The following is a 21,054-nucleotide window of genomic DNA, read 5'->3' as shown; positions in this document are numbered from 1 at the left end:
ATAGGAAACTGTACCTCACTCAGCCCTATGTACTATAGCACCCTACACCAGGTTACCAGTCCTTATAAGGAGCTTTGTGGAACAAGTGGGTTGTGAATGATTAGCAGATTGCAGCAGAAGGGCAGCAGTCAAGTATAATATTCTTTCTATATTTGGAAGAAAGAATATTATACGTGTACAAGCCTATTACCATACCACTGATACCAGTCCTGAAAAGAACCTTTGTGGACCTAATATAGTAACAGCTACTGATTAAACTGACCCTCACTGCCTCACACACAGCTTCCTGCCTGTCCCTATATAAACTGACAAAACAGAGGCTACTGGAACAATAACTGGAATAGCACTTTTGTGGACCTGATAGTAACAGCTAATGATGATGACTAAACTGACTGTCCCTGAAGCACACACCGTCCTGTCCCTTTCTCTAAACTGACAAAAGACACTCAGGCTGCTGCAACAATCACTAGCACAGCACTGCCTCAAACCTATATCCTGAACTATACCTAACACCTATACCAGTCCTGAAAAGAACTTTTCTGTACCAAATATCTAGCGATTTGGGTCACTGTAATCTCTCCCTGCTCCACACAGCAACCTCTCCCTATACTGACAGAAGAAAGAATGTAAAATGGCCGCCGGATCGGGTCTATTTATAAGTTAGGGGGAATGTCCAAGTGTCCATGTGCTGAAATGCCTCAATTGGCTGTCCTGTACCCCATGATGGATGTGTCATCATAGGTCAAAGTTCTTTTACACAGTAAAAACACGGAAGTCCGCCAGGCGAACGGCGGCTATAGTCCGCCGATCGGGCGGACCGCGAACAGCCGAAATTCGCAGCGAAACGACCGCCGGACGAACCGTTCGGCCATCACTATTCCCCCTTTCACTGCCCAGCCGGGAGTCCAGGTGGACACGGAGAATTTTACCCAAATACATTTTTTTAATTTTATTTTTACGGAGGACATGTTGGTGTCAATTGTGGCCCAGTGCAATCTGTATGCACAACAATTTATTTAGCAAAATCCAACATCTTATTATGCCCGTCCCTATGAATTGAGAGACCTAACAGTGGAGGAGTTCAAGGTTTTTTTAGGCCTCACATTTAATATGGGACTCAACAAAAAAAAACAATTGCGTATCTATTGGTCAACCCACCCCCTCCACCACTCACCGCTCTTCTCCGCAGTAATGCCCAGAATCAGGTATCTGATAATGATGAGGTTCCTACATTTCAGTGACAATACCCAGTGCCCTCCCCGAAATGACCCAAAGTACGAAAGGCTTTACAAAATTCGTCCAGTACTTAATTATTTTTCAGAAACATTCCCCAAATTGTTTACCTTGGACCAACACATATGTGTGTATGAGGCCCTTATTAAATTTAGTGGCAGGCTTAAAGTTAAGCAATTTATCTCCAGCAAAGGGCCCGCTATGGGGTGAAGGTCTACAAATTATGCAACAGAGCCACAGGGTACACATATTCATTCATAGTGTACGAAGGGAAGGACACCCAGCTGCAGCCCCCTAATTGTCCATACTACTTGGGATCCAGCGGGAAAGTTGTTTGGGACCTCATATACCCCCTACTGGAAAAAGGCTACCACCTGTATGTAGACAACTTCTACACATCTCTGCCCCTGTTCCACAACCTTCACTGGAAGAAGACGCCAGCATGTGGCACCATAAAAAGGAATCGGAAGGGCTTTCCTCAAAGTCTTGTCAATAAGAATTTGAGAAAGGGAGAAACGGCAAGTCTGCGAAACCAGGAGATTCTGGCAGTGAAGTAGAGGGACAGAAGGGATGTATATATGTTGTCTTCTATCCACAATGATACGTTTGTGGAAATCCCCAGAAGGAATTGCCCCCCATAAAAAAAACAAAATGCATTTATGAATATAATTTGTTCATGGGTGGAGTCGACTTCAATGACCAAATGATGGAACCATACCTTGCCACAAGACGGACATACCATTGGTATAATAAAAGTAGCAATTTATTTTTTTCAATTGGCCATATACAATTCCTATGTCATTTACCGCAACTCCACCCAAAAACCCCAAAAGCTTCTTTGGCTACCAGGAGGAAGTTTTCACTGCCCTTATTTTCCCGAACGGCCCACCAGAAAATATCCGACCAGATGTTGTTAATCGACTCTCGGAGCGCCACTTTCCCGATAAAATCCCCCCCAAACCAACAGGCCAAAGACGTAAAAAAAGATGTAAGGTGTGTACCAGAGTCAGAAGAGACACATCTTATTATTGTGCACAATGTCCGTCTCAACCAGGCCTCTGCATAGGGGACTGTTTTCGCCGTTACCATACTTCAATAAATTATTAGTGAAGTATGGTAAACATAATCCTCAGTTCCTGCCTTCATACACCTTCACACCCCTTATGCTACTGCCTGCCGATTCTGTACATACCGCTGCCTGATCTGGAACTGACCCTGGACTGTTATTCGACAATGCTTCTGCCTAACGATTCTGCACATACCTCTGCCTGATCTGGAACTGGCCATGGACTGTGTGACCATGGTATTTGCCTGCCTCTTGGGCTGATCTTGTATTCTGCAACTGGACTAGTGGGATTCAACACGGGGTCTCACATATGTGAGGGGCTCCAGAATAGTTTTTCTGGATGAAGAAAACAATTTTATTTGCTTTCTTATTCCTAGATTAGGGTCTGGAGACTCGGAGACTTCAAAGAGATTTGGGAGGGAGAAGCCTCTACCCCTATCCCCATTCTGTCCTGAACGAGGCTCTACTTCTGTCTGCTGCCTGTAGGACTTACTGCCATCATGCCACACTGGCCACACCACATGGACCTGCCTACTACCAGGACCAATATTTTTGGCACTGCTGACAATATCTCTGCACTGACCCTGGACTGTATATGGACAGTATCCCTGCCTGCTGCCTGAAAAATTGTGTTCGCTGTTGCTGGCCAAGTTCCTGCCTGCTGCCTGGACCAGTGCTATCCTCCTGTGGACAACTGCGCTTCTAAAACCACAGGTAATCTTTTGTTTACCCTTTGGTCAGCATAATGTATTTGGGGGTGTAATTCTTGGTATGTGCATGCTATGTGTCCCTGGAACGCCCGACGGTGTTCCTTGCATTTTTGCACCTCTGTATGTGGCCAGGCTGTGTAAACGTCTCACACGTGTGGTATTGCCATACTCAGGAGGAGTAGTAGAATGAATTTTGGGGTGTTATTTTTGCTATGTAAATGCTATGTGCTGGAAATATCTTATAAATGGACAACTTTGTGTAAAAGAAAATGCGTTTTCATTTTTTTTCCACATTTTTCAAAAACTTCTGGAAAAAAAATGAACCATTCAAAAGACTCATTATGCCTCATAGATTAAACGTTGGGGTGTTAGCTTTCCAAAATGAGGTCATTTTCTGGATGTTTCCATTGTCCTGGTGTTCCAGGGCCTTCAAAACTGTAATAGGTGATTGAGAAATGAAATGTGTAATTTATGCTCCTAGAACGCCTGAAGGTGCTACTTCAATGTTAGGCCTCTGTATGTGGTCAGGCTGTGTAAAAGTCTCACACATGTGGTATCGTTATACTCAGAAGGAGTAGGAGAATGTATTTTAGGGTGTTATTTTTGCTATGTAAATGCTATGTTTTGGAAATATCTTATAAACCGACAACTTTGTGTAAAAAAAAAAAATGCGTTTTCATTTTTTTCCACATTTTCCAAAAACTTCTGGAAAAAAATGAACCATTCAAAAGACTCACTATGCCTCATATATTATACGTTGGGGTGTTATCTTTCCAAAATGGGGCTATTTTCTGGATGTTTCCATTGTCCCGGTGTTCCAGGGCCTTCAAAACTGTAATAGGTGGTTGAGAAATGAAATGTGTAATTTATGCTCCTAGAATGCCTGAAGGTGCTACTTCAATGTTAGGCCTCTGTATGTGGCCAGGCTATGTAAAAGTCTCACACATGTGGTATCGTTATACTCAGGAGGAGTAGCAGAATGTATTTTGGGGTGTTATTTGTGGTATGCACATTCCGTCTGAGAGAAATAAGCTATTACAATGACAATTTTGTGAAAAATAAAAATAAAATAAAATCTTAATTTTGCAAAGAATTGTGGGAAAAATGACAACTTCAAATAACTCACCATGCCTCTTACTAAATACATTAAAATGTCTACTTTCCAAAAAGGGGTCATTTGGGGGGCATTTGTACTTTCCTGACTTGTTAGGGTCTCAAGAAATGAGATAGGCCTCAGTACATCAGATGTGATCATTTTTTTATGATTTGCACCATAGCTTGTAGACAGATCACATAATATACACTAATTTGAGTTATTTTTACAAAAGATGTGTAGCAGTATAAATTGTGGCCAAAATGTATGAAGAAAAGTTGCTAATTTGCAAAATTTTATCACAGAAACTAAGAAAAATTCATTTTTTTTCAAAATTTTCAGGTCTTTTTTCATTTATAGCGCAGAAAATAAAAAACCCAGTGGTGATTAAATACCACCAAAAGAAAGCTCTATTTGTATGAAGAAAAGGACAAAAAAATAATTTGGGTACAATGTTGCATGACTAAGTCATTGTCATTCAAAGTGGGAAAGCACTGAAAGCTAAAAATTGGTCTGGGCAGGAGGGGGGTTTAAGTGCCCAGTAGGCAAGTGGTTAAACAATAAAGGAAAACATATCGGCCCAACACGTCTACCCTAGATTACCTGCAGGAAAAATTCCCCCCCGGACTTCACCAACACACTTACCCCCCTACTGTACGCACTATGGGTTGAGTGGTACTGGCTTTGATATTTTTGTCCCCACCGAGTTCGTAGTGCTGAGTCCTTTGTTAGGTGTGTTTCCTGCAGGCAAACCGAATCCACCCCACTTCTCTCTAGTGTGGAACGTTCCACAGCTTTTATACCCGCTGTGCCCAACCCTCTCACATTCCATGATCCAATTTTTAATATTTTATTTTGCATCTACATATCTACTTTGCAATATATACCACCTCCCATTACAAACCTATATATTATTTTTTTGTTTCCCTTTTACCTTGTTAGTGTTTACCTCCAACTTAATATACACCCCTATATTCTTAAATCTGTTTGTATAAACACAAACCTAATTTCTCCATTTTTGCCCTGTGTTTCCTGTATTTTTTTCCTATTCCCATCTCTTACACCGTCCTTATTATTTAACAAAGTGCTATTCTTTAACCCACACTTCTCCATTTTTAAGCTTTGAACCAAACTAGTGTTCCCCTCCCCTTCCCCCTACACTATTCTCTACCACCCCCCCATCCCCCTTCCCTATACCCTTTACCCTTCCTCCCATCCCTTCCCCCCTCCCTCCCCCACCTAAGGGGCTTACAGTGACCTTTTCACATACCAGTTGCTCTTCACTTCCCCGCACCCATTCATTACCTTCCATCACTTTACATCCACCCACTGTGCAAATCTCCCCCTCCCATGGATCCGTACACCTGCAAACTATACCATTATAAATCAGCATTTATACACTCATCAGGGTATCCGTAATTGTCTCACGTTTTCCTCCATCCACTTCTCAACCCCAGCCGGTGTATCAAAAATCTGGGTACCACCCAGAGCCGTCACACGTAGCTTTGCGGGGTAGAGAAGGGCATATGACACTTTAAGTTTTTGTAAAGTGCGTTTAACCTGGACATACTCCATTCTTCTTTTCTGAAGATCTAATGAGAAATCAGAGTAAAAATACATTTTTACACCATTGAAAAAGATGTTTCCCGCTTCTCTAGCTTTTTCTAGTAGCAGAAATTTGTCCTTGTAATTCAAGAACTTCATCAGTAGCGTCCGGGGGTATCCTCCTGCTGGAGGGGGGTCTAAAGGGCACCCTATGAGCTCTTTCTATACAAAATAAAGCTGAAAATGAATCTCTCCCAAACAGCTCAATTAGCCACTTTTCCAGGAATACTGCAGGGTTCAGGCCCTCACTCTTTTCGGGCATTCCCATCACCCGTACATTATCTCTTCCACTTCTGTTTTCCAATTCCTCCAATCTGGAGGCTTGTTTAAGAACCTGTCCTTGCATGTTTTTCAGTTCCTTTAACATCGGCAACACACCATCTTCCAGCTGGCCAACCCTTCCTTCAAGTACTGTTGTCCTTTCTACTATTTCTGTACTTCACCTCTAACCACATTTATATCCTCCTTAATCCCCCCCTTATTTGTTCACCAAGATCTTCGATTGATTCACTGCATGTTTTTACTGCTTTCAGCACATCTAGTAGCGTTGGCTCCTGCTCTGCTGGAATATTGTCCACTATTTCTGAGGCGCCAATTGCTTTTTCCAGTTTGGTCAGGTAGGCCCACGTTTTTACTGTTCTGTGCCATTAACGACTGTGTCCACGGAGTGGAGCCAGGAGCATGAGCCTGGTCTTGACCATGACTTTTTCTATCCATAGAGCTTCCCTGCTGCGATCTTGGCTGCGACCCCTTCTTAGTGGGGGACTGCATGGGGGTGTGCGCGTACTGCTCAAGTTTTGTGGCCGCTACAGCAGCAGTTGAGGCCAGTTGGTGAGGATTTTTATCTTTCGCGGAACGTAATTGCAGCATTTTGCTCCCCCTTTAATACTTAGGGGATTACTCCAGCACAAAAAAAATAAAGCCTCTTTAACTACTTAAGCCCCGGACCAATTGTCAGCCTAAGGACCAGAGGTCTTTTTTACAATTTCGCACTGCACTGCTTTAACTGATAATTGCGCGGTCATGCAATGTTGTACCCAAACGAAATATGCGTCCTTTTCTTCCCACAAATAGAGCTTTCTTTTGATGGTATTTGATTGCCTCTGTGATTTTTATTTTTTACGATATAAATGGAAAAAGATCGAACATTTTGAAAAAAAAAAGATATTTTCTACTTTTTGTTATAAGAAAAATCGAATAAACTCAATTTTAGTCATACATTTAGGCCAAAATGTATTCAGCCACATGTCTTTAGTAAAAAATATGTCAATAAGCGTATATTTATTGGTTTGCACAAAAGTTATAGCGTCTACAAACTAGCGTACATTTTCTGGAATTTACGCAGCTTTTAATTTATGACTGACTATCTCATTTCTTGAGATGCTAAAATGGCAGGGCAGTACAAACCCCCCCCAAATGACCCCATTTTGGAAAGTAGACACCCCAAGGAAATTGCTGAGAGGCATGTTGAGCCCATTGAATATTTTTTTATGTCCCGAGTGATTGAATAATGACAAAAAAAAAAATGTTTACAAAAAGTTGTCACTAAATGATATATTGCTTGGTCTGTTGCCACATCAGAGGATATGCCCATGCGTTGGCAATGTTTGGCCCCTGTGTGGGCAACTTTGTATGCTAATGGAAAACTCAATAAAAAAAGATTTTGCAAAAAAAAAAGATATATTGCTCACACATGCCATGGTTATATGTGGAATTGCACCCCAAAATACATTTAGCAGCTTCTCCTGAGTACGGGGATACCACATGTGTGGGACTTTTTGGGAGCCTAGCCTTGTACGGCACCCCGAAATCCAATCACCTCCTTCAGGATTTCTAAGGGTGCAAATTTTTGATTTCCCTCCTCACTACCTATCACAGTTTTGAAGGCCACAAAATGCCAAAATAGCACAAAACCCCCCAAAATGACCCCATTTTTGGAAAGTAGACACCCCAAGCTATTTGCTGAGAGGCATGTTGAGTCCATTAAATATTTTATATTTTGCCACAAGTTGCAGGAATATTACAAACTTTTTTTTTTGCACAAAGTTGTCACTAAATGATATATTGCTCACACGTGTCATGGTTATAGGTGGAATTACAACCCAAAATACATTCTGCTGCTTCTCCTGAGTATGGGGAGCCTTTTTGGGAGCCTAGCCGCATACGGGACCCTGAAAACCAATCACCGCCTTCAGGATTTCTAAGGGCATTCATTTTTTATTTCACTGAGCCTGAATCTGACAGATGAGTGACTTCCTCTTCACTATCTGTCATGCTCAGAAACGCGTAGGCCTCGTCACTAGTGTATCTTCGCTTTGCCATTTTGGGCTTTAAATTTAGTGGTACAGGGGGGCGTGGCCTGCTGCGGACCGGGATGGCTGCCTGAGATCCGAGCTCCGCTCCACGGCCTGGATATGAGCAACACGCAACGACGTTCCTCTCCCCAGCTCACACCACCGGAGCGGGGAAGGAGCAGGGACGAACGGGGCATGTCGAAACCGCGGTATAATCCGCCCAAACCCCGCCACTTAACGGATTTCTATCCGACAGCCGCCGCTATGCAGAGGGCCCAAGATGGCGCCGAACCTCTCAACCCGCCGCACGCTGTCTCCGCAGCCTCACTGGGCCACCACACCGCACTGCACTCAGCACAGGAGGACGCTCCGGATGCTTTCGGAAACATCATGGACACTCTCCCTCCTCTGGTGGAATCCCCAGGAGACCTCATGGCTGACAGAGGTAAGAGACTGGCTACCTCCCCAGCACATTCCCCAAATAAAGCTCCTCATGCCAAAAAGCAGCTTTGGTCTGCAGTTGTGGCCGGGACTCATGGCTCTCACACTACCCCCTCTCTAGCTGCCATGCCTGCCTCAGATAGCACAGTGTCTGAAACCACACTGAAAAACATGCTACTTACTTTGCAGCAAGACCTACACAGGGAGCTACAGATCTCCATTTCCCAGATGCATGATCGCATTGATTGCATTGAGGAGCGCACTGACGCTCTTGAAGAAAATCTTCAAGATTACTCTAAAGCACACAACGAAATGCTAGATGTGCAAGACCATCATACGGAAGAACTCTGACACATAAAAATGAAACTGGCCGATTTGGAAGACCGTTCCAGACGAAATAATATCAAATTTAGAGGCATTCCCGAATCGGTCATGCCAAGCGACCTGACCCCATACTTGCAACAACTCATATCATCCTTACTTCCTCGTCTGACCACACGAGACATGCTCATAGATCGTGCCCATAGAATTGCAAAACCATCACGTCTCCCAGATGACATCCCCAGAGATGTTCTGGCCCGTATACATTTCTTCCAGGTCAAGGAACAAATACTTTCCTCCGCACGAAACCTGAAGTCCCTACCGGCCCCCTACGCTGCCATTAAGCTCTTCACTGACCTGTCGCCGGCCACAATGGAGATGCGCAGGGCCTTCTCCCCGGTAACCTCTATCCTCCAACAGAAAAACATAACATACAAATGGGGCTTCCCTACCAAACTACTGGTCACCCACCAGCAGAAAATCGTTCCAATCCTTACCCCGAAAGATGGATATAAAAAATTAACCAATTGGGGCTTCCTCCCTCTTCCCCCAAGAGATGCGGGTCAATCTAACTCCTCTGGCTCAACATCTGAAACCACCAGACGTACCGCGACCAAACTGGCGGAAAAAACCTGACTATGCTAATGCCCCAGTTCCCCCAGAGCTACCATATCCAGCCTGGGCGGTATACCTTCTGTTTCTTCTCTCCAACCCCCAGGTTATTAATGTGCTGCGCACACAATCTTTGTGACATTTCTCACTGTTATATATTGTTATATCTTGTTATATACCAGTTCATTAACATTTTTTTTTTTGTATGGTTTTTGCTTTTTCAACCTCTCTGTACTCTTAGCTTGGTGTTCATTGGTTGGTGTGATCTCTCTCTGCTTGCTTGCATCTCCCTCGCAAAACACTTGTCATGTCTCTCACGATCACCTCACTAAATGTTAAAGGCTTCAATTCTCCCTTTAAACGCAACATATTATGGAAAGAGGCACTAGGTCATCATGCAGATGTTCTCTGCGTCCAAGAGACACATTTCTCTAAATTTAAACCACCCCAATGTAGCAACAAGAAATACCCCCATTGCTTCTTCGCTAACGCCCCAAAAAAGAAGAGGGGAGTTATGGTCGCTGTAAACGCTAGCGTTAACTTCACGCTACACAACTGCGAATGCGATAAGGATGGCAGGTTCATCATCCTCTCAGCCACCTTTGACGGCCGCCCTCTCACTCTGGTCAATATCTATGCCCCTAACGGCGCCCAGAAGAAGTTTTACTCCACCCTCCTCGCCAAAATAGCACCCTACAGATCTTCCCCTCTGATAATTTGTGGAGACTTTAATGAAATCATTGACCACACGCTGGATACCACCAGCCCCTCGAGATGCAGGCCCTCAGCATTGGCTTCTCTCCTCCAGCGTGAGGACTTATATGACGCTTGGAGATGCATGCATGATTTAGAGAGAGATTACACCTTCTTTTCTCCTCCTCACCAGTCTTACTCTCGTATTGACTTATTTATCGCAGACAAACATTTACTCCAGTCTATTGAATCCTCCCACATAGGCACGATATCGTGGTCTGACCACGCTCCGGTCACGATTAAATTGACTTCCCCATCTCAATGCCCAGGCATACGGTCTGGAGGCTTAACACCTCCCTCCTTAATGATCCCAATTTTGAAACTGCAATTCGATCCGAGATTGAGACTTATTTCCAACAAAATGTCAACTCTATGTCTGATCAATCCATTGTATGGAACGCACATAAGGCTTGTCTACGAGGTCTTTTTATTAAACTTGGCTCCCAGGCAAAGAAAAAACACTCACGCATGACGGAAACCCTATTGACTAAAATCAGATCTCTAGAATCCACCAATAAGAAATCCCCCTCGAAGATCGTCTCCTCAGAACTCAAAAACCTTCAGCTCCAGCTCAGTGACCACCTTCGTAAAAACTTTGATTACTACATTAAAAGACTACGACTGCTGACCTATTCAACAGCCAATAAACCAGGGGCCTACATGGCTAGACAATTTAAGAAGCAACTAGCTAACAAAAAAATCACACACCTCACTAACCCGCTCGATATTGCAAATGAATTTGGAAGTTTTTATACGAAACTGTACAACATGTCAGGTTCAGATCCACTTCCACCCCCCTCCCAACAAGACATTGCCAATTTCTTATCCTCTATCTCCCTCCCTTCCCTCTCCCCGACACAACTTAAACAATTGGAAGACCCTTTTACACACTCCGAGATCCACAAACTAATCCAAAACCTTCCTCTACATAAAGCTCCAGGCCCAGACGGACTACCTAGCGAATACTACAAGCGATTTTCCCAACTGTTAGTCCCCCACTTATGTGACATGTACAATCAGTTCGCCACCACAGGAGTGCTGCCGAAGGAATCCCTTGATGCCTTAGTAGTAAACATCCCTAAACCAGGTAAACCCCCAGACAATCCAGCCAACTACCGCCCTATCTCCCTTCTAAACACAGACACAAAATTGTACGCTAAATTACTCGCACAACGACTGTCTTCTGTCATTCCCTAACTTATACACCCTGATCAGGTCGGATTTGTGCCTGGCAGACAAACGTCCGACGGTACCAGAAGATTTATCGACTTAATACAGTGGACGGAGCATACTGGAACGCCTTCTCTGCTTCTAGCATTGGATGCAGAGAAGGCGTTCGACAGAGTGTATTGGCCCTATATGGAGGCAGTCCTCCACAAATTTGGGGTGTCTGGCACGTTTCATAAAGCTATAATGGGCTTGTACTCCCACCCATCAGCACGTATCTGGACATCGGGAGTAGTCTCCCAACCTTTCCAAATCACCAACGGCACCAGGTAAGGGTGCCCGCTATCCCCACTGATTTTCACCCTAGTGATGGAGCCGCTAGCTCAGACGATAAGATCGGACCCGAAGATCTCTGGAATAAAAATCGGAGATGTTGATCACAAAATTGGCCTCTACGCTGATGATGTAATTATAGCCCTGACTGACCCCCTTTCCTCGCTTCCAGCTGTACACGCAGTCTTGGAACTGTTTAGCAGAATATCCATGTATAAACTGAACTATAATAAATCCCTCATGCTGAACCTCGGTCTAGATCCGCAAACATCAAAATCTATTTCCTCCACCTTCCCCTTTGCCTGGGCCCCGAACTCCTTTCTTCCCTACTTGAGAATTCATTTGACATCTCCTAGCCGACTACTGATTAGATCCAATTTCGCAGACCTCGTGGGCAAACTTACTAACCTAATTAAGGACCTGAGCCGAATTCCGGCCTCTTGGGCTGGAAGGCTAGCTCAGGCTAAAATGTATCTGCTCCCGCATATCCTATACTTTTTTCGAACCTTACCCCTCCCAATGATGCAACACCAACTCAAAAAACTTCAGGGGCTTCTTAACGATTTCATATGGCAGCAGAAACGTCCTAGAGTGAACAAGTCTATAGTGCTGACTCCAGTTCACTCTGGAGGACTAGGCGCACCAAATGTCCAGGCTTACTATCGAGCCTCCATTCTAGACCAATTGAAAACTTGGTGGTCGGATAATCGTCATTCAAATGGGAAACAGATCGAATCCACCATACTGTGCACGAACACTAAACTTCTGCTTGCAGCCGCCTGGCTTAAGCTCCCTCCCCTGCATTACCCACTCGACACCATCACGGCCTCAACGAAAACATGGACAGCATTAACACAATCGACGGATGGGATCTCGGTGGAGACCTTGGCTAAACTACCTCTTGATGCACTGCAACTTATCTCCCCAGATCTACCCCTCTCAGAATGGACTAAACGAGGCCTTACTTACCTTGGCTCGCTCTTTGAGGGATCTACTATGAAACCTTTTACACGTCTCGTGGAGCAATACGAACTGCCCAAACAAACCTTCTTCCTCTACCTAAGGATCAGATCCCTGCTCTCCAAAATGCGATACTCAACCTTGGACTGTCTGTCACTCCCCTTACTTACACACTATAATCTTGAAACTCCCAAAAGCAAAGGGATCTCCGTGATATACAAGCTCCTTACCGGGCCTCACTCGGATCTTCTCTCCTCCAGTATACAATATTGGTCTCCTCTAACGGATCAGCCATCGACGCAGCTACAATGGCAAAAATCCCTCTTACTACCACTACGATTATCCCACTGCATCACTTACTGGGAATCCACGCAGAAGCTATTTCATAAATGGTATTTCACGCCAGAAAGACTGGCCAAAATATACTTAAACACCTCGCCCAAGTGTTGGAGGAACTGCGACAAAATCGGTTCCCTGCTACATATTTGGTGGGAATGCCCCCTGTTGAGAAGCTACTGGGACAAAGTTAAGAGCCTCATCCTTTCAATCTCTGGAGTAACCCTTCCTCTATCCCCACTGGATCTTCTACTGGGACTTCACATCCCTAGTTGGCCTAACCATCTCCGTACTCCGGTTACCCATATACTTATTGCAGCTAGACTTGCAATTGCTAGAAGATGGAAAACAGCCCTCCCCCCACACGGGAAGAAGTCATTAAAATTCTTAACCAGAACTTTCAGATCGAATATTATTTTGCTAAAGCTAACCATTCCACAGGTCGTTTTCACAGATCTTGGGAGCTCTGGATTACAAACCCTAGGAGCGCACCTCTACTATGATCATCCCCATCGACCATCTCTCATAAAGGACTTATTTGCTCTTTTACGATTAGCAATCACTGTCTTATCCTAGTTACATGCATAACTATGCCCCTCTGCCTTTTTTTCCCCCCTTCCTCCCCCCCCTTTGAATGCCTTGCTTTTGTTTTCATCTCTGTCTATAATCACACCGGGATATGCCGATTTGGTGATGTCTATGTCTTTCTTTTTAAAAAAATTCAATAAATATTAAATTTAAAAAAAATAAAAATTTAGTGGTACAACTAGTGAGATTCACAGGTAAAAAAGCACCTAGGCTGTCAGCAACTGTATAAAACGATACCAAAAAAAATTGTTAGCGATCGCAGGGATCAGGCCTGACTCTGCGAACGCTGCAGTTATGTGTTTAGTGTTTTGTAAGTGACAGTGATCGATCGATACTGCACTTGGGTGGGCTGGGCGGAGGGGCAAAACACAGGTGCTAGCAGGTATCTGGGGTGATCCCGCTAACAATGCGTTTTTTTGGAACCCTAAACTGCTGGGGATGCTAGTATAGATCTGATCAGATCAGATATTGATCTGTTCGGATACTATACCACTACGGGAGGTTTATGCTTTGCGCGTGGGTGTTAGCGGTACTGGCACTAACCTAGTACTGCCTGGGGCGACGCAGACGCTATCTGACCCTAAAACCTAATTGATATCACCCGCCGGGTGATCAGGGGGTTAAACCTTTATTGGGTAATAAATGACGGGTGCCCTGATGCTATAAAAAGCAAACTAACTAACCAGCGTCACCCGTAACACTTATACGGTGATCACTGGTGAAAAGATTTACTGGGGCAATCAGGGGTTAAAATCTTTATTAGGTAGTATATGGGGTACCTGACGCTATATAAAAACCTGACGGGGAACCCAAATAACTAAATAACTAACTGGTTAACCAGCGTCACCAGTGACACTTATACAGTGATCGCTGGTGAAAGGATTAACTCTAGGGGCAATCAGGGGGTTAAAATCTTTATTAGGTAGTATATGGGGGTCCCTGACACTATATAAAAACCTGACGGGGAACCTAAATAACGAAATAACTAACTGGCTAACCAGCGTCACCAGTGACACTTATACGGTGATCGCTGGTGAAAGGGTTAACTCTAGGGGCAATCAGGGGGTTAAAACCTTTATTAGGTTGTATATGGGGGTACCTAACACTATAAAAACCTGGCAGTGAACCTAAAAAATAACTAGCTACCTAGCGGCACCAGTGACACTAATGCAGCGATCAGAAAAACAATCGCTTAGTGACACTGGCAAAAGGGGGTGAAAGGGTTACCTGGGGGGCAATCAATGGGTTAAACCTTTATTAGGGGGGGTAGGGGGCTACCCTGGACCTAACACTAACTGCCCTGACACATTTTACAGTCACAACTGACACTAAATGCAGTGATCAGTAAATAAATGATCACTGCAATCAGTGACCCTGTGACTGGGGGGCTAGGGGGTTACCTGGGGGGTGATCGGGGGGTGACTGGGGGTGAAAGTGTGCCTATGTGTACCTACATGTCAGTGGACTGTTGGCGCACTTACTATGTTGTCTTCTCTCCTCACCGTCCGGTCAAAAAGACCGCCACGAGGAGAGTGACATCACTTCCTCCCTGCCTGTGTTTACACTTACACAGGCAGGAGAAGCTTCTCATTCGCCAGGAGCGATCGCGAGAGGATGGCCAGAAACCAACGGTCGTCCCCTCATCCGCTGTGTTAGGCAGTGAGAAGGGGCGGGGGAAGGGGGATCAGCACAGCGGTCTCACATCCCTCATTCCTCTCCGCTCATCTCCTCCACGCACACCACACACGAGGCTCGCCGCAGCTCGCTGCACACACGTCCAGCAATCTCAGAATTCTTAGTTTCAAACTCAAAATTTTGTACAAAAAAAATGAAACCCATAATTCTGTATAATACCACCAGAAGAAAGCTCTATTTGTGGGAAAAAAAATTATATATATATTGAATTTATGTACAGTGTTGCATGACCGCACAATTGTCAGTTAAAGTAAAGCAGTGTCGTATCGCAAAAAATGGCCTGGCCATGAAGGGGGGTAAATCTTCAGATGGTTATATAACCAATTTCCTTTTCATCGTGATGTAGTCATCTCCACTTTTCATGTCATTGCACTTAGTGCTCCGCATGTCTTCTCCACATCCGTCTTTCCCTCTTTCTCTCTTCTAATGTTGGGAGGTATAATTCTCATTACTACTGCAAAACAAATCTCCTCCCTTCTGTACTCTGATCTCCGTGTCCTATAATATTCATCCAGCCTCACCCTGTGTAGGAGGACGTCACCCCTCCCCCATCCACATTCTTCTCCGGTGTCAGAGACTTTCAGTTTCGTTTCTCTTCTGCTGTCAGCGATGGCGTCTGGTGATCTGAGAGCTGAGTTGGAATGTTCCGTCTGTCTGAACATTTATACTGATCCTGTAATGCTGAGATGTGGTCACAACTTCTGCCGGGTCTGTATTGATGGTGTGCTGGATACACAGGGGGGGTCTGGAGGATATTCCTGTCCTGAATGCAGAGAGAAGTTTCCGGATCGGCCTGCACTGCAGAGGAACATGAAACTACCGTATATACTCGAGTATAGGCCGACCCGAATATAAGCCGAGGCCCCCAATTTACCCCCAAAAAAACTGGCAAACTTATTGACTCGTGTATAAGCCGAGGGTGAGACATGCCTGTCCATCCCTGTGTGTGTGTCCGTCCATCCCTGTGTGTCCGTCCATCCCTGTGTGTCCGTCCATCCCTGTGTGTCCGTCCATCCCTGTGTGTCCGTCCATCCATCCCTGTGTGTGTGTGTGTCCATCCATCCATCCATCCCTGTGTGTGTGTGTCTCCATCCATCCATCCATCCATCCCTGTGTGTGTGTGTCTCCATCCATCCATCCATCCATCCCTGTGTGTGTGTGTCTCCATCCATCCATCCATCCATCCCTGTGTGTGTGTGTCTCCATCCATCCATCCATCCATCCCTGTGTGTGTGTGTCTCCATCCATCCATCCATCCATCCCTGTGTGTGTCTCCATCCATGTGTGTGTGTGTGTGTGTGTGTGTGTGTGTGTGTGTGTGTGTGTGTGTGTGTGTGTGTGTGTGTGTGTGTGTGTGTGTGTCCAGCCTACCTTTGTCCCGAGCCTCCGTCCCGTGCCTTGCCTCCTTGCCTCCGTCCCGTGCCGTGCCTTGCCTCCTTGCATCCGTCCCGTGTCGTGCCTTGCCTTGCCCCCGTCCCGTCCCGTCCCGTGCCGTGCCGTCCCGTGCCCTCTTCGTCGGCGGCCATTGTAAAGTTCAAAAGCTGCGCCGCCGCCTTCGCCTGTGATAGGCGGAACACTGAATTTCCCAGCAGCCTGTGTTCCGCCTATCACAGACGTCGTATCATCCTCGTCCGTAGTACGAGGATGATACGATGTCCGTGATAGGCGGAACACAGGCTGCTGGGAAATTCAGTGTTCCGCCTATCACAGGCGAAGGCGGAGCCGGAGGCGCGGCTTTTGAATAGAATGGCCGCTGTCTGTCTGCTCGACACGCTGATCGAGCGGGCAGACAGCGATGACTCGAGTATAAGCCGAGGGGGGCACTTTCAGCCTCAAAAAAGAGGCTGAAAATCTCGGCTTATACTCGAGTATATACGGTACGTAACATAGCAGAGACTTTACTGTCTACTCATCCAGATCAAGAGGAGTCTGGGGTCTTCTGTACTTACTGTGTGGACTCTCCTGTACCTGCTGTTAGATCCTGTCTGCACTGTGAGGTTTCTCTGTGTGATAAACACCTGAGAGTTCACAAAAAGTCCCCAGAACACGTCTTATGTGACCCCACCTTGTCCATGGAGAGCAGGAAATGCTCCGTCCATAAGAAGATCCTGGAGTATTACTGCACTGAGGATGAGACCTGTATCTGTATTTCTTGTTGTATGATTGGAGGACATAAAGGACATGAGATGGAGTCACTGGATGAGGCTTCTGAGAAGAAGAAGGAGACACTGAGGAATGTTCTGCAGAAACTTCTGACAAAGAGAGAGGAGACGGAGGAAAGAGTCCAGAGTCTGCAGGAACACCGGAGGAAAGTAGAAGAAGAAGCCGCTGGTGACACCGAGAGAGTCACTGCCCTGTTTAGAGATCTCAGGAGATGTCTGGAAGACCTGGAGAAGAGAGTCCTGAGGGACATCTCCAGGAGGGCAGAGCGGATCTCCATCTCCATCCGGGATCTGGAAATAAAGAAGGAGGAGCTGTCCAGGAAGTTGCGTCACATTGAGGAGCTGTGTAACGTGACGGATCCACTGACTGTCTTACAGGAATCAGACACAGGTGACTTGTGTGATACTGAGGATGGAGATAATGAGGACAGAGAGAGACATGAGGAGCTCCTCCATGATGGAGGGGGTCTGGATGTGGCGGGGGTCTTACACACAGGTTTATCTGATATAATAACAGAGGTAAATGTATTCTATATACAGGGAGCTGCAGACATATTACTGGATGGAAACACAGCTCATAATTATCTACAGATATCAGATGACAGGAAAACTGTATCCTGGTCAGATAGAAACCAGAATCACCCAGAAACACCAGAGAGATTCCAGGATTATCCTCAGGTGTTGAGCAGTCGGAGTTTCTCCTCAGGGAGACATTACTGGGAAGTGGATGTTGGGGGGTCAGAGAACTGGAGAGTCGGGATGTGTTACCCCAGTATAGAGAGGAGAGGGGGGGAGTCAGAGATTGGATGGAATAAGAAGTCCTGGGGATTGTACAGGGATGATGATGATGATGATGATGATGAGTGTTGGGTGATACATGACAATGAAGAGATCCTCTTACCCACCAATCTCTCCAGTAACAGAGTCAGGATATATCTGGATTATGAGGCCGGGCGGATCTCCTTTTATGATCTGTGTGACCCGATCCGACACCTCCACACCTTCACCACCACCTTCACTGAGCCCCTCCATGCTGGGATAGGTGTATGGAGAGGTTGTATAAAGATATGTGGGGGGAGGCGGGAGATGTGAGAACTCCGCCCACAGTCTGGTGATGTCAGAAGAAGGAGGGAAATTCATTTAATATTCATCCAATAGTATATAGCAGTGGGCGGGGCTTCCTGCAAGTTTTTCTACTATAAATAAATGTGAGATTTCTTACTGATCGCTGTGATTGGGTAGAATATCTGTCCAATTATTGGAGTAACAATAACATGTTCCTATTGGTCAGTGAGAAATCTATCTATCTATCTATCTATCTATCTATCTATCTATCTATCTATCTATCTATCTATCTATCTATCTATCTATCTATCTATCTCTCCCATGACAATCTGACATAATACTTTCTGTGTTTTGTCACAGTATTTAACATCAGCCATCTCCTCCCCCTGCCCCTCCCCCTCCCCTCTCTGCCCCTCCCCCACATGAGGTCCTTCTGTGTTGGGGGAGGGGGCAGCCATGATCAGACATAGAGGGGGGGTGGGGTCACTGTGATGGGACAGGATGGGGTCACCTCTCCTCTCTGCCCCTCCCCCTCCATACAATCTATACTACAAAGAGATGGAAATAAATGGAACAATCTGAGAGGAAATCTATGAAGACGTCATCTAGAGATTTATTACTGGAAGAAAAAAATGTGATCAGAGAGCCCAGACTGTTTTTAGGCAGAGTGGGTCAGGATTAGATCCCCTGTCAGGTGTTTTTCTTCTATCCGGGGCTCCATTACAGAGATTTCCCCTCACTTCCTGTCCCGGTGACAACATTTATCTAGACAGGAAATGAGAGGATCTCTCCAACAGGAACACAGACTGAAATAAGAATGATATGTTTAGTATAATAAGGAAGGGGAAGGATTAGAGCCCCTGTCAGATGTTTATATGTCTGTGTCCCTGTACAGATTTCTCTCCCTCCTTGTATTGGTGTCACCAGGACAGGAAGTGAGAGGAAATCTCTCTAAGGCTGGGATCACATTGCTGTGCAGATCACATGTCATGTCTGTGTGATGTGAATTCAGCCGTACAAACTGTGTGACTGAAATCACATTCACACCAGAATGGTGCCGGACCCTTTTTTTGGTCCTCACTGGAATCGGATCACATTGGGTGTCACATCTATACAATCCGATTCCTGCACCATTTCAGCGTTTGCACTGCGATCTGCGAAGTGATCTGGGGGTGTCATTAACTTTCCATTGACCCCCCCGCAGCGGTTCTCAGATGTCAGTGTGACCGTCCGGTGATTGAGGTGTGATGAGGGAACCCGCACAGGAATCGCACTGGTTCCCGCATCCCACAAGTCTCATCCCAGCCTAAGGCTCCATTCACACCTATGCAGGGGGCTTTTCAGCCTTTCTGATGTGCTTCTTGCGGGTTTTTATACCGTGATTTGCATTTTTTATGCATTTTTTTGGGGGGGATTTGTTGCTGGGCAGATTTAACCACATGGTGACCACACTATAGCCAGAGGACGACTACAGCGTTGTCTTAAAATGCTGGGAGGGTGTCTGTGTACATCCTCCCGTTCTCACACTTCCCGCCCCCCTTGAGATTCGGCTGATCACAGATTGGGTAAAGGTCCAATCACACCGAGCCCTTTACCATGTGATCAGATATCAGCCAATAACAACTGATTACGGAAGTAAACAGGAGCCGGTCAACAGCTTTTTTCCCCTCACGCTGTCAGTGTTAAGAAAAGAAGAAAGCCGATAACTGGCTTCTTTTAGAGGGACATCAGGCCCCATAGTGACTCCAGTGCTGCTAATCAGTGCCCTTCAGTGCCATCTATCAGTGCCCACCAGTGCCACTATCATCTGTCACTTTATCTGTCACTTTATCTTTCTGAATGGAAAGCCGGGGGCCACATATGTCACATGGCCTGGGGCCCCGTAGTAGGTGACATTGTCTGGGGCCCACCAAATAGGTGACATTGCCAGGAATCTGGATGACATAACATTGTCTGGGGGCCCCAAACACTTTGAAAGGTCTGGGGGATGGGGCCAAGCTAAGGGTTTTGTAAAAGATATGGCCACCTTGGGGGCTTCATCAGGTGGGGGGCACAGAAATGGGAGGAACCTGCAATCTATGGTGCTGAAGTAGTTCACAGTTCATGGGGGGCTCATATTGGTCTTTTTTCTTGTCCTATCACTGCCTGGGTGCCCCAAGTATGTCATATTACTTAGGGACCCTTTATGTGTCACGCTACTTTAGGGGTCCAAGTTACATCAATAAGTCTCTTTGTCATTTGCTCACTTAGGGCAGTCACAGCCCCCCCGGCCCACTTCTACCTCCTTTTATAGCCCCCCCATCAATCCATGTCAGATCCCTGAGTCCTCACCCATGTAAGATACATGGTGGGTTATGTTGGAGCTTACACAGGATTGATGATGTCACCCCTCCATTATGTGACAGTATGTAAGTCCTGTGATTGGTCGCTCAGGCCTGAACACTGCATGCTGGGAGAAGGTCACATGATCCCTCAATACACGGGAAACTGGGGACTTAGTGAGGACTTTGATGGAGGAACAATAAAGGAAAGTATAAGTGGGTGTGTACGGCTCTTGGGTCACCTACAGAGGGGGCGGGGCATTGGTTCTAATAGCTCCTCCCAGTACATGAGCACTGTG

At 45.7% G+C, this 21,054-nt stretch overlaps 2 protein-coding genes across 2 annotated transcripts in view; both read left to right on the top strand.

The window, feature by feature from the left end:
- LOC143961773 (E3 ubiquitin-protein ligase TRIM39-like) overlaps positions 1-21,054 on the top strand; it is a 216,232-nt gene that overhangs the window by 194,545 nt on the left and 633 nt on the right. The gene's annotated exons all lie outside the window — the stretch shown is intronic.
- The window catches only part of LOC143962485 (tripartite motif-containing protein 14-like), a 146,596-nt gene continuing 136,138 nt past the window's right edge, over positions 10,597-21,054 (top strand). The window contains exons 1-2 of the mRNA XM_077471766.1: positions 10,597-10,903; positions 17,125-19,130. Of these exons, the coding sequence (XP_077327892.1) occupies positions 10,597-10,903; positions 17,125-18,461 (1,644 nt within the window). The 3' untranslated portion in view covers positions 18,462-19,130. The remainder of the gene's footprint in view (positions 10,904-17,124; positions 19,131-21,054) is intronic.

This window comes from Lithobates pipiens, unplaced genomic scaffold (genome assembly GCF_037356315.1).
Source record: "Lithobates pipiens isolate NorthernLeopardFrog02 unplaced genomic scaffold, aLitPip1_a1.2 Scaffold_8, whole genome shotgun sequence".
NCBI lineage: Eukaryota > Metazoa > Chordata > Amphibia > Anura > Ranidae > Lithobates > Lithobates pipiens.
The sequence above is the reverse complement of the archived record's forward strand: the minus strand, read 5'-3'. Positions and strand labels throughout refer to the sequence as shown.